The sequence below is a fragment of the Heloderma suspectum genome, chromosome 10, assembly GCF_057233095.1.
Source record: "Heloderma suspectum isolate Gila_16-S chromosome 10, 16-S_ref, whole genome shotgun sequence".
Classification (NCBI taxonomy): Eukaryota; Metazoa; Chordata; class Lepidosauria; order Squamata; family Helodermatidae; genus Heloderma; species Heloderma suspectum.
In genome coordinates, this window is record NC_139467.1 from 31279755 (window position 1) to 31292634 (window position 12880).

At 44.3% G+C, this 12880-nt stretch overlaps 1 protein-coding gene across 2 annotated transcripts in view; it reads right to left on the reverse strand.

The window, feature by feature from the left end:
* WDTC1 (WD and tetratricopeptide repeats 1) overlaps positions 1–12880 on the reverse strand; it is a 44419-nt gene that overhangs the window by 27132 nt on the left and 4407 nt on the right. The window contains exons 2-8 of one of the 2 annotated variants that reach the window (XM_084815767.1): positions 11852–12010; positions 8585–8733; positions 6347–6430; positions 4111–4157; positions 2618–2729; positions 791–978; positions 29–211 (exon numbers count right to left, since the gene is read on the reverse strand). In XM_084815767.1, the coding sequence (XP_084671893.1) occupies positions 29–211; positions 791–978; positions 2618–2729; positions 4111–4157; positions 6347–6430; positions 8585–8713 (743 nt within the window). In that variant the 5' untranslated portion in view covers positions 8714–8733; positions 11852–12010. The remainder of the gene's footprint in view (positions 1–28; positions 212–790; positions 979–2617; positions 2730–4110; positions 4158–6346; positions 6431–8584; positions 8734–11851; positions 12011–12880) is intronic. The other variant, XM_084815766.1, reaches the window with a different exon arrangement.

A 12880-nucleotide genomic window follows, 5' to 3' on the forward strand; every position in this document is an offset into this window, starting at 1 on the left:
GCTTAGCCCCACTGTTAGTCCTCATTACCTGTGGTTGTGGATCATGCGTATATCATAGATCCGTACGAATGGCCCACTGGCTCCCACTGCTAGGTAGTTATTGTCCTGCGGGTTGACAGTGAGGCACTTTGCCTCCACAAGCTGTCCACAGTATTCTGTCAGATCAATCAGGACTTCTGAGTGTTTGCTGTTCTCTCGTAGGTCATACTGTCTAAAAGGAGGAATAGAAGGGTTAGCAGGTAATCCACAGGACAGATGCAGCCAATGGTAGGCATTGCACATCAACCCACTCTGGAATGTAGTGAATTAAGCCAAGACACCCAGACTTCATTGACCCCCTTCTTTATAGTCCTGGGTTTAGTTTATGTGCTTTTGTTTACCTGGGGTACCTCTGATGAAAAGTCTGACAGAGAGGGCCTATAGTTTAACAGTAGAGTACATGCCTGGCATGCATGAGGCCACCAGTTCAATTCCTGGCATCTCCGATTGAAGGATCTTGGCTCATCCATCAGCCCTGGGCCCAAGACCTTGGACAGTTGCTACCAGTTACAGCAGGCAATTGTGTGTGTGCGTTTTGCTGTGGTATAAGGCAGCATTATATCTATACTACAAACTAAAACTGGGTTAACACTTATGGCTCTCACCCCACCCCTCCAAGAAACCTGGGAATTGCACTTATGGCCAAGAGAGAGATCTCAGCATCCTCGCGAACCTCACAGTCCTCGGGGGACCTGAGTGGGAAGAGATAGAGCAGTTATTGCTCTTCAGGTCAGAAGAAAAAGGCTTGTACCTAATCAGCCCATCCTCAGCTGCACTCCAGAAGGTGTTGGGCCACATGGGAGCTGTGGCAATCCGCTTGACTCGGTTTTTGTGATCCCCAAACATGTGGATGGTTTCTTTAACAGTCAAGTCGTGGACGTGCACCTTGGAGTCAGCAGCCCCAGTGATGAGGATCCGATCCTCCGTATGCGGCAAGAACTACGGAAAACAAGCAAGATACTCAAAGCAGTGGTCTCCCAACCATGTATTTACTACCATTCTGCTGTTAGCAGGAGAGCCAGACAGTTACAAGTGCAGCTTTTCAATCTCTGCAGACACTCTTTCCTCTATAGCACAGAGTGAATGTGCGCTGGATGAACCAGTCATGGGAGTTGGCCACTGCAAACAAATGGCAGTGAGCACGCAAGTAGCTGTGCAAGAAAATCCATGCAGACCGTTACGTGTATGCCAGAAGCACCACTGGTAGGCTTAATCAGGAAGTGAGGAAAGCTCTATACCAGAGGTTCCCAACACAGAGCATGCAAATGGGTCCTCAGTGTGGTGCCAACAAGCAGCTGGGGGAAAAAATTACTCCCATTTTTAAAATATACACCCATGGATTTGTATGAAATGAAATGCATACGACTTTCTAGCAATTATACATGGTTTTCAAAAAAAGTGGGCCAAATATGCAAATAAGTATCCAATTGAAAGTGGCGTCTTTTATGCCACCCATCCAAATATTGGAAGCATTATAAGGTCCTCAATCCATTGCATTATAGGAGATTAGTGTTTATCCTTCCAATGTTGTAACATCAGTCTTTTAGCTGTCAAAAGGGTGCAAAGAAACCATTTACACTGACCATTTGTTAATTTCCATGAAACAAGTAAATATTTTAAAGGAGCATGTAAGTCAGTGAATGGTAAAGACTGTTGCAATACAAAATTGATCTGTGTAATAACCTCCTCCCCAAAAGAAGCAACTACTGGACATTGCCAGTACATACCTTTAAAAGAAGCAATAGCAGTATTGCACCACCAGCAATTAGCCAAATTAGACAATCCCTTATTAAAGAGATGTTGCGGTGTCCAATAGACACGAAATGGGTTTTTGCTGAATAAGACACAGCCTAAGATCCATAGATGCAACAGGTAGATGCCAAAGCGGCGATCCACTGATTAGGTATTTGGTGGTGGTGCCCACAGAATGGTCTCAAATTCCCAAATGTGCCCACAGGTCCCAAAAGGTTGGGGACCCCTGCTCTATACAGAACCTATGCAGAACTTCCTGTGAAACAGTCCGAACAGAGGCAGCCTAACCATGAGGCAAGGTGGGTAGCTGCTTCAGGTGATGGACTCTGGGTGCCAATTACAAAACGAGGATGGGAGAGACAGCGAGATTAGCCCATTAGACACAACCCACTGGGATGTTCCTGCACAAGCGCCATTGAAATGGGTAGGAGTTGCACAAGAGCATGATTAGTTTGTGTTTGTGTGGGGGGCACGATTTGGATGTTTTGCCTCAGAATGCCTTGGACCAACCTTCCCCAACCTGGTGCCCTCCAGAGGCTTCGGACTTCAACTCCTATTAGCCCCAGCCAGCATGGCGAATGGTCAGGGATGCTAGGAGTTGTAATCCAAAACCTCTGGAGGGCACCAGATCGGGTGTGTGTGTGGCAGCGTTGGACTAACCCTGGGCCAGAGCTACTGTAGAGTGGATTTGTCACAGAACTGTCTACTCTGCTCTCCAGTCCTAAAGGTTTAAAAAGCTGAGTTCTCCTTAGTTATAATATATACTGTTAAAGGAGATCATTTCCCCTCCCCTTGGCTTTCACCACTTTGTCCAAAGCCCACTCACCTTGACAGAGAATATGTTTGCCGAGTGTCCTGTACGCATGGAAAGTAGCTTTTTGCGGTGCAAGGGATCCCACACAATTGCGTTCTGGTCATCAGAGCCAGAAGCCAGCAAGCTGAGAAGTAAAGAGAGACAAAGTGTTACAAGCTTAGCTGCACCGACGGCCTGCAAAAGGCTGCTGTGACCTTGCAAGTTCTTCCCCGTGCAGTTGCAGCTAGCCCTCAGGTGCAAGTGCAGCATGGACGCTCTCGAATCTAGAAGGTTTGCAGAGTACAAGCAAGGAACTCAGGAGCAGAAGCAGTCGACTCCGCCATTGGCAACAACATTCAACAGAAAATGGACAAGACGATGGTAAATCATCTGCTAACAAATGTTGGAAGGTGGCCTACGTTATGGAATAGGTCTGGAGCTAAACAGGACCAAATTAACAACAAAGGGCTCTGACCAATGCCTTTGACAGAAACCGTCCCTTTGGCAAGAAAACCGGGGGAGGGGGGGAAGAGACGAACCTGTGGCCCTCCTGATGTTGTTAGCCTCTAAGACCCATCAACCCTGATCATTGGCCACCCTGGCTGGGGCTGATGAACTCTGAGTCCAGCAACATCTGGAGGGCCACAGGTCCCCGCACCCCACCACGCCCGCTATAAACATTTAGTTGAGTGGCCTAGTACTTCGCCAGGATACATTTCTGCTATGCAAGGGCTTGAATCATAGATAAGGGAGTGTCAACGTAACCTTACAACTGTCATGTCAAATATGGCCTGCAGATACCATTTCTGCAGCCCTCAGAAAGTCTCCAAGTTGTACTGTGTGGCCGTCAATTTATGTGGCTTACAGTATGACATATTCAGCATGACTCCTACCTTCCAGCATTTAACTCTTCCTGAATAATACAACATTGCACTGCATGGTATAAAAAGGGAAGAATTGCCTCGCTGGATCAAGCCAAGGTCCATCTAGTCCAGCATTTGATTTCCAACAATAACCAGACTCTGGAAGGTCACAAGCAGGGCATAAAGACAATGGCTTCTGCCATTTACCCCCAGCACCTCGTATTCAGAGGTACACCACCCCTTTGTGCATGCCAATCTCAGTTTTGCTGTTGTGGCTAGTAGATATTGATAGCTACTAGCCACAACATGAATTGATTTCATCTTTTAACCCATCTATAAAACATTACCACTGGAAGAGGTAAAACTATAACAAAGGGGCCATTTGGCTGAACTGCAACAGAGCAAACTGTAAGCTAGTGCATCATAAAACCAGTTGCACACCCCAGTTTCCAGGATTTCCTCCATTCTGCCCTGGACACACAATATGCCAGCCTTCCCCAACCAGGTGCTGTGGGACTCCATCTCCCATCAGCCTCTGCTAGCATGGCCAATGGTCAGGAATGCTGGAAGTTATAATCCAGAACAACTGGAGGGCACCAGGTGGGGGAAGGTGGTGCTACGCTAATCATCCAGACATCCCATAAGTTTTAAAATGATACTTACTTTCCCTTTTCATTCCATTCAAGACAGTTGACACAACCAGTGTGACCCTGAACAAAGGTGACAGAAAGAGTTATACAAATTCTAGATTTAACAGATTGTTCCAAAAGAAAGTTAAAATGAATGCCTCCCCCACCCCAAAACTGGACATGTTCACTTTTCTTTAAAGTTTTAAGCTTCTCAGACTTTCTCTTGACGTACAACCAGCTGAAAAATCACAACCCCATCTTAGAAGGCCTGTTTCAATAGCCAGCAAGACCCAGATTGCCTGATTAGAGGTTCACTTCTTAAGTTTGCTAGATGGGCCCTCTAATAAGTTCTACTGCTCAATTCTGACCAGCAAAAGCAAGACATGCTGCTCCAAGGCACTCAAGTATATGTTCAAAGAGTGATGTCTTCCTGGACTCAAGTTAGCTTTACTTCCAAGTAAACTTGCATATGATCAGAGTGCTCATCTGATACACACATCATATTGACACTTCACTTATAGGACTGCGAAGGTTCTTGTGTGTCACATGCACATAAAGCAGGAAGCTAATCCTTTGAGACAAAGAAATGGTTCCCTTAATGGTAGTAAGCCTCTGCCTGGGCTGTACCACTTCTGGATAAAGGTGGGGGGCTCTCCACATAAAAACTAACATGTCAGGGAGAAGGGTTCTAGCTGAGCCCTGCCCAACGTACTAACTTTCTATCTAAAGGACTTTTTTTTTTTAATATGAAAGAGGATTTAATCATGCAAGCCCCACCCCCACCATCTGCAGCCTGAAGTGCTAAATACATGTGTGGCCTGTATCACCTCAGTGAGAACTAGGCCAAGGCTGCCGCCTGAAGACCACCATTTATTTCCAAGCACAAGTGCATGTCTGTGGAGGGAAAAAAAACCCTCCTCTTGTATAACTGGGAGGATCCAAGTGTCTTCACATCACCAACCCCAAACATCTATACAAAAATATGGTAATGCTTACAACTAGCATTATACCAGACTGATTTGCTCATTTTTTAAAAAAAAACTGAAGCTTGAGCAGCGTAGACGTGCAGAAAATTTTGAAACTTCGAAAAGTTCAAAGCTCAAGCTTTAAAAGTAAAACAGTATGAGTATCTGTTCCACACCAAACAGTCTCCTATTGCTCTATGGTTCAATGCTGGTTTATTTGCTCTGAACCAAACAGCGCCTGATCTGACATCATTTGTTTTCTACCTCCATTACCTGCATCTTCCTGCTTTCCTTTTTTCTGTTTGTTTATTATTCATTTTGCTTCACAGGCAGGCTTCAAGGGGTGCTGCTAGGCCTTGGGGTGGTTGCTAGGAGCAACAGACACGCTCCCCCCCAGATTGCATTATTTCGAACAGAATGAATCACAGAGCAAGGAGGGAGGGGCTGCTGGTGCTCCTCCCGTGATGCCCTGCACGCGGGTGGTGTGTGTGTGTGTGGGGGGGGGGGTAATGGGTGGGGCGCTGCGGCAGACATGGGTGGGGCACAAGACCAGAGCCATATTGGATGGCTCTGGCTCACGACAGGTGAGAGAAAGTCGATGTTTCTTCTCCCCCCCGCCGTCTCATCTTTTGTTTTTCAGGCCCAGGTGAAGATGGGGTGGGGGCTTGGAATGCCCCCTTTTCCTGCAACAGAGGAGGGGTGGCTCTGTCTATGCTTTCATGTTATGGGAAGGGGTGCTTATTGGAAAGAGAGAGGCTAATTGGGTGGGTAAAGGAGGGTGAGGATGGTGGGTTGGAAGACCCCATTTGCTGTGGCGGGGGAGGCATGTTTTAATGTAATGGGAAGAGGTCGTATTATTGGGGAGCTCACTGAAGGGAAGCTGATGTGTGACATAATTGGAAAGTTGAGAGAGGAAGAGGGAGGGAAAGAAGGAAATGCCCCCTGAAAGTTGTTCCAGTCAGAAGGGAAACGGCCAAACATATTTTCATCATATAATTCTCGGACTACTCGCGCCCATGGCACCATGGGCTTTACACTAGTTTAAAATGAGTACTTAAGAGGATGATTTAAATAGGCTAAAAACAGTGGGATTTTAAGGGTATCACAAGCCAGCGTAACGCATTCCTTGGGTAGTTGTTTTTTTTTTAAAGCACCCCAAAGAGCAAAGCATGTCAAAAGAGGCACACTAAGTCTTAGAGAAAGAAAAACCAGATTTGCATTCGCGCTCAGCTGCTCTACAGCTGATATCATCAGACAGGCACATGTTTCTTCTTGTGCCTTCTTCTTCCAGCACTGCCCACTTACCTGCAGCTCTGCCTCCAAGCCCAGGCGCTGGATGAATGGGTCGGTAACATGATAGTGTCGTTCAAAGCTGAGGGCGCCCTTCTCCTACAAAGAGCCAATATATACCATATTTGTTGTTATGGAAAAGGGCCTTTCGCAATCAATATGGGAATTCTAAATCCAACTCTATACCATTCTAGCACCAAGAGGCGGTGCATCTCACATTCTCCAATTCAGCTCTTACAAGGTCTTGGAGATGATGAATTGGTCATTTATTCTTTATTGACCAGGAACATAACTATCATTTTAAGAATCACCAAGGGCTTAATTTCCACATCACTTTTTTTTAATTTGCAAGTTACCACTTGTGTCAGAAACAGCGGGTGCTTCCAGACAGTGGGCACTTAGCACTACCTATCAAAAGGCATTGTGCTCTGTTCCATCTTTCTTCCATTAACAGATGTTTTTGTGTTAAGAAAAGAGATGGAAGAAGCGGTGGGGAAACACTGGAGGGTTACAAATGGAAGACAATGCCATCTGGACCACCCATATAATTCCATGAATAAAGCAGGGCGACCACACGATAAAAGTCTCATCTGGAAGCACCCAGAGAACACAACATGGTGAAGGCCAATGTGCACTAAAAAGAAAAAAAATAATTCCCCACAGCCATCCCCACATTACACTGCAGACATTTTCCATGCCCCTTCTCCATGTGTGTAACAAGTGTAATACATAATTGTATAAGAACTGTGAAAATAATCCCACAGATGCTGGACTCTGAACTCATCATAGACCCCAACACAGATAGGACAGGGTTTTGTGTAGTTGTTTTTTCATCTGTGCCACATGTTCACATTAATAAGATTTCGTCTCTTGAGCAAGAGAACAGAGCTAGGCATTTCTGTGAAACAAGAATTGTTCAGAGCTTAGCAATTGTTGCTGAAACTTGAAAAGTGCTTCACTAAGTGGCTAGGAGTGTAGTGGGGAACCCTCTGAAGTAATTCCCCCATCAAGTACTTCAGCTGCTCCTGCTTTATTTATTTAGGGCACAATCCTATGAAGGTTTAGAGAGAAGAAAGTCCTACAACTCCCAGCATTCCCCAGACAGCATAGCTATCCTGATAGGGAAGCATACATAGCTATGCTGGCTGGGGAATGCTGGGAGTTGTAGGACTTTCTTCCATCTAAACCTGCATAGGATTGCGCATTGATTGATTGGATTTATATACCCCTGAACATATTTAAGAATATCTGTAAGCGGTTTTGCATGATCATTTGGTTCCACATAGGAGTAACAAGCTGATGTGGATAAATAGGAGAGGACTCAACAGAATTTCTGCTGCTGTTCACACAGCAGGGGGAGTGGGGTGTTAAACAGCTCATTGCCTGTGTTTCAGCTCACAGGAGACAGCAGCAGACATGCAAGAAGGAATTCTTAAGATGGAGAATTTTGTCAAGATCTGATGGGAAGCCCCTGAGAACTCCAGGTCAACCGCTACCTATCCCTAGCTTACACTACTGCCTTCAGATTACCTTTATTGCTATACTGATGCATTGGCTCAACAGGGTAGGTACAGCAACCCAGTTTAGACATCACAGTGAGACCAGTTTATCCATCAGAAATGTGCTCCGTGCTCCACACAAATGCTCCGTGGTTTACAGTATCCATCGTTTGCCATGATGTCCAAAGTGGGCAAATGATGGTTACTGTAGCCTGGCTCCAAGCTAGAATCAGAAACTGTGGTTTGAAGTGGGTTTCCGATCCTGATAGGGAAGCATACAGCAAGGGGTAACCACTGTTTGCCCAATCTGACCTTATGGTGAAGGATGGTTAATGAAACCAGGGAGTGCCGGAGGGGATCTGAACACCCAAGGGGAGGAGGAAGTGCCCAAACACGTTCCTGATGGCCAGGGCCAAAGGGAGAGGGAAGCATCATTGGGCTCCTCCTGAGGCCCATTGCCAGCTCCTAGAGTTCCTGCTTCTTCCCCTTCCTGTCATTGCTCTCCCCAAGTTTGCAAGCAGTGATAAGACAGATGAGACAGAGCAGCATCCAACATTTGCTTTGTGCTCTCCCTCTGGGCACAAACTGGGCCCAGAGGGAGAGGGCAGGCAAATGGGCAGAACTGACAAGCTGGCGAGCCCGCTCAGAGGAGAGTCCTCCAAGGGCATCTTGCCCAAGCCTCTCTGCCCCAAAACCCCTCTCACCCCCCTCCCCAATAAAACACAACTCAGGGACTCTTTAAGACAAGATGTACCTTGAGCTGCCTGTGGATGAGGTCTCTAGTAATGTTTGCATTTGCCATCTTCTCACAATAGGGCCAACGAAAGCAAGCTAGTGGAGGTGTTGCTGTGAATCCAAGCATTCCAGTAGAGTTCATGTCCATAGAGAAGGCATTGAAATTACCTGTGGTCAAATAGGGTGGGGAGCAAAATAAAAAAAAATATATATTTTATACAGAAAATTAAGCAGTATTTCCAGTCAACAGAGGAAAGGAATCCCTTTCTTAATCTCCTGAGATATCCAAATGTTTCCCCCAAGTATTTGACTTGCAAAATCTTACATCTACCTATAAATACATTCCTCCTCCAAGCAGCAGGCCCAGTTGTCTCACTAAAGTTTGAGCATTAATTTTCAGCATAAAGCCAATGCATCGCCACAGCTTTCAAAATCCAACTTGATGTTCAAAAATCAACTCATGTTTTCCTACTCTGCAAAGTTGGCAAATAGCCCTCTACTGTTAAATGACAAAGAAGGGGCTTAAGGGAGCAAACCCCTTTCTCCCACCCCAGTTATTCCACTCAATTCAATCAGCAGTCCAACTAGTACCCTATCTGGGCAGCTGTGCCTTCTAAAGTTAAAGTACCCCCCAAATCTCTCCAATACATGCAGCAGATTCTACCTTACAATTTAAACTAAGGCCTAGGTTTCATCGTTCTTGTAAGAGAGGGACACTGCAGTACTTCTTAGACAAAAAGCGAGATGTGTCAGATCACTAGGCACTGTCCGAATTCCAAGTTCTCAGCTACCACAAAAAATAATGCAACACTACATCTCAACTCTTGGACCATCATCCCCTAAATCGCAGCCTGACACAGGACTAAATTTTTGAGTTCAGGCCAACATAAGACGGAGGGCCAGGTAAGCAAACAAGCCAGCCCAAGCTCGAGATAGAGAGATTCTCTCAACCTCAGACTGACATGGAATACAACGAGCCTAGCCCAAGTCTGCCATATATTTTTATTTCTTTGGGCTTCGTAAAGAATAGACCCCTCCCGATCCTAGTAAAAAGAACAGTTAGGTACAATAAATGTGCCATATGCAGACGTTATTTAAATCAAATACAACTGGATGTATTAGGCACAGACAGCATTCAGCATCAGCAAGAGTACTAACCATTTGAGAAATTAGCACCTATCTTCTCTTAGGTACTCTGACTGCAAAACAGACAAAAGGAGAACAGTAAAGGGAGAAGATGAGGTGGGGTGCATGGAATACTGTCAGGAAGGAGAAATGGAGACAGGGCACATGAGGAGAGACAAGGTGATGTTCCCCCTCCCCCTGGCCACTAGAAGCTCCTCCAACGCCATTCTCTTGTCTTGGTGCCATCAGCAGATTACATCTTTCTCCTTATAAGAAGATTCTTCAGAAGTTCATGATCCTGAAGCTTGTTCATGCAACACTAAGGCCTAGTTTAGCATTACATTTGAATGAGGCCATTATGTGTCTTCCAGTCAGGTCAAAACAGTTACCTGTCGGGGGCCAGTGCTCATCACTGATTGGTTTGGATTTAAATGTACCACTGCTATTCTTGGTTTCCCCCTCTGTTTTTAGAGAGTGTTTTGTATTGATTTTATACTGGTCCTGTTTTGTACACCCCACAAAGCACTTTATTGTAAGGAGACAACCAGCTACCATAAATAAAATAAAAATGAAGTACACAAGCAGAAAAGCACAAAAGCTTGACACAGGTGCCCAAGAATTCCAAGTGTGTCTTTAGCTCTATGCAGTGCTGGCTCCCAAAAACACTTGATTCTTCCATTAAAGAACCTGGAATATCATTCCATCCCTATAGTTAAGATTTACAGAGTGTTGATCCGATATTCTGGCAAAAGCTATGTCGCAGTTTTGATATATTAGAGACTTAGAGAAGAAGACAGTTTCCACTAGCAACTATACAGGCATAGGCAACCTTTCCGGGTCATGAGCAGGGGTGGGGTCTGAGCCACAACATACTAAACAGCACCAAAAGAAAATGACTTCCCAGCAATCTCAGCTGCTGGTAAGAAAATGTGTTATCATTGTTTTTTTTTAAGTGAGAGGGGTAGGGCACCTTGGTGGGCACCAATAAATGTGCCAGAGGGTGCACTGGTGCCCAGAGGCGCCACATTGCCCAACTCCAGCACTGAAAACAGGAATGGGGTGGTGTATCCTAGAAGAGTTGTGCTCCATTCATGCCCCCTGTAATTCTGAACCAAGAACTACAGTTATTATGGGCTGAATACTGGGGACTAGGGACTGGTCAGTTCATTTATATTCCACCCTTTCTCCAAAGAGCTTAAGGTCAGAATATCTGCATTTTAGTCTCACAATGTTTCAGTGGGACAAGTTAGGCTGAGAGATAGCGACCAGCCCAACTCTAGCTCTCTAGCCACTACATCACACTGGCTAGCCATCCTAGGTATGATCAGGCTCTTGGCTCCAGAAGATACCATCTGTGCCTAGAAAGTTAAATAGCCCTGCTCAAGTAAATGGCCTCACTCAGTATGCTTGCACACATAATAACAGAAATCCAGTCTGTCTATGCCTTTGTGTGTATACTCTCTCAGTTATAGAAGGTGTGTGTGACAGTTCAGAAACCAATTTTGCAGGACTTCTAGGCATCAGTTCAACTTTGTATCACCATATCTGACGTGGAAGTTTAACAACTTTTTACAAAAAACCCTATGATAAATACATTTTTTGCCATACATATTAGGTAGAATGGAGAGTAAGTTAGGACCACAAAAGAGCCCTTGAAACAAACTGGTACTCATGAGCGCTGTTTGGTACCTAACTTTCCCTGCACTGCATATGATGGCAACTACCAAACCCATCACTCTACAACATCAGCACACATACTAATTCCACTCATTTATCGGCTTTCCTCTCAAAAGGAGTTATTGCCTCCCAAACTTCTTTGAGAAACCTAGGAAGAGAATTTAAAGGGGAGGAAAGAAACATTCAATCCCCAAGTTAAGGGGCAGGGAGAGAGCAAGAGAAGGGCCAAGTGAGCAGTCAAAGAAACGAATTTGGTAATCCTACAGTCTAGCCAGGGTTGATAAAAATCAATGATTTAAAAACATATAAAAAACAAATTGGATTTTAATAATTTAAATCAATTTTTAAATCAGATTTCAAAATTGTCTTAAAACAGTAAGTAAAAAAAGACCCTAGGTCAACGATATCATCATCATGAATACTAATTATACACCTTCTAATTATATGAATTTGTTAACAGCAGTTTATGGAGATGGGAGATAACCTGATCAGTCCTATTCTGCACTGCAGGTGGTATACAGAAGTGCAGTCAGTCAATCTCTCTTTTTCTCTCAGCCTTGCTTCTCTTTAAGTACAACGACAGAGAAGGTCAATGAATAGAGAATTTGGGGAGATGGAATAGATCTGAACAAGGAGGAAGAACCTGGATAGAAATGCAAGGGATAGGGGAGGGGAATAGAAAGTGAAACCAAAAGTGAACAGAACATATTTACAGTCCAGACACCCGAGAAAACTTCTGCTGTATGTATCCTCCACAAAAATCCATGTGCATGGTTTGTTACTGTTGTTGTTTGTTGAAGAAGAAAACTAACCAGAAGAATAAAGTCTTATTAGTACAATTTAAATGCCTGTTTGGTGGTGGTGTTTCTGGCACATCATGAAAAAAATATCATGATTAATTGAATAGTTGGAGCTGGTTCATCTCCTGAATGACTTCACAAGTTCATTCTGCTTTATTACCAAAATGATCAAATTATCATCCCATTTTTTTTAATGAAAATTAATCTGAAAACAATTCAGAATTGTTTAGTTCGTGCCTACCCTCTAATGAAACCTACATCTCTGAATATGTATTAAGGTTATATTAAACAATATGTATTAAGGTTATATTAAACAATGAATAAACTAGTGATTTAAACTCTAATTTAAATAATTAAAATTGAGTCCTTCAGAGAAGCATTTTAATCATTATTTAAATCAAACCAACCCCGAGTCTAACCTTGCACATTTTGACAAAGGCAGGGTATCCCCCATACCCCCTATTACTTGGACTATAAGTGTCCCATGATTGTGGGCAGGGGCACAAAACACACAATTATGTATTGACTACAGTCTTATCATTTCTCTAAAACCAAGTTCCAAGGTCTGACACTGATGAAGATATGCTCAAGAATGTGGACAATACCTGGAAAAATCCCACAAATTTCAGAGCCCTACTGAATCAGACCAACCTGTGGTCATGCTGGTCTAATCCAGCATGTGTTTCCCACAGCAGTCAACAAGGTGCCACATA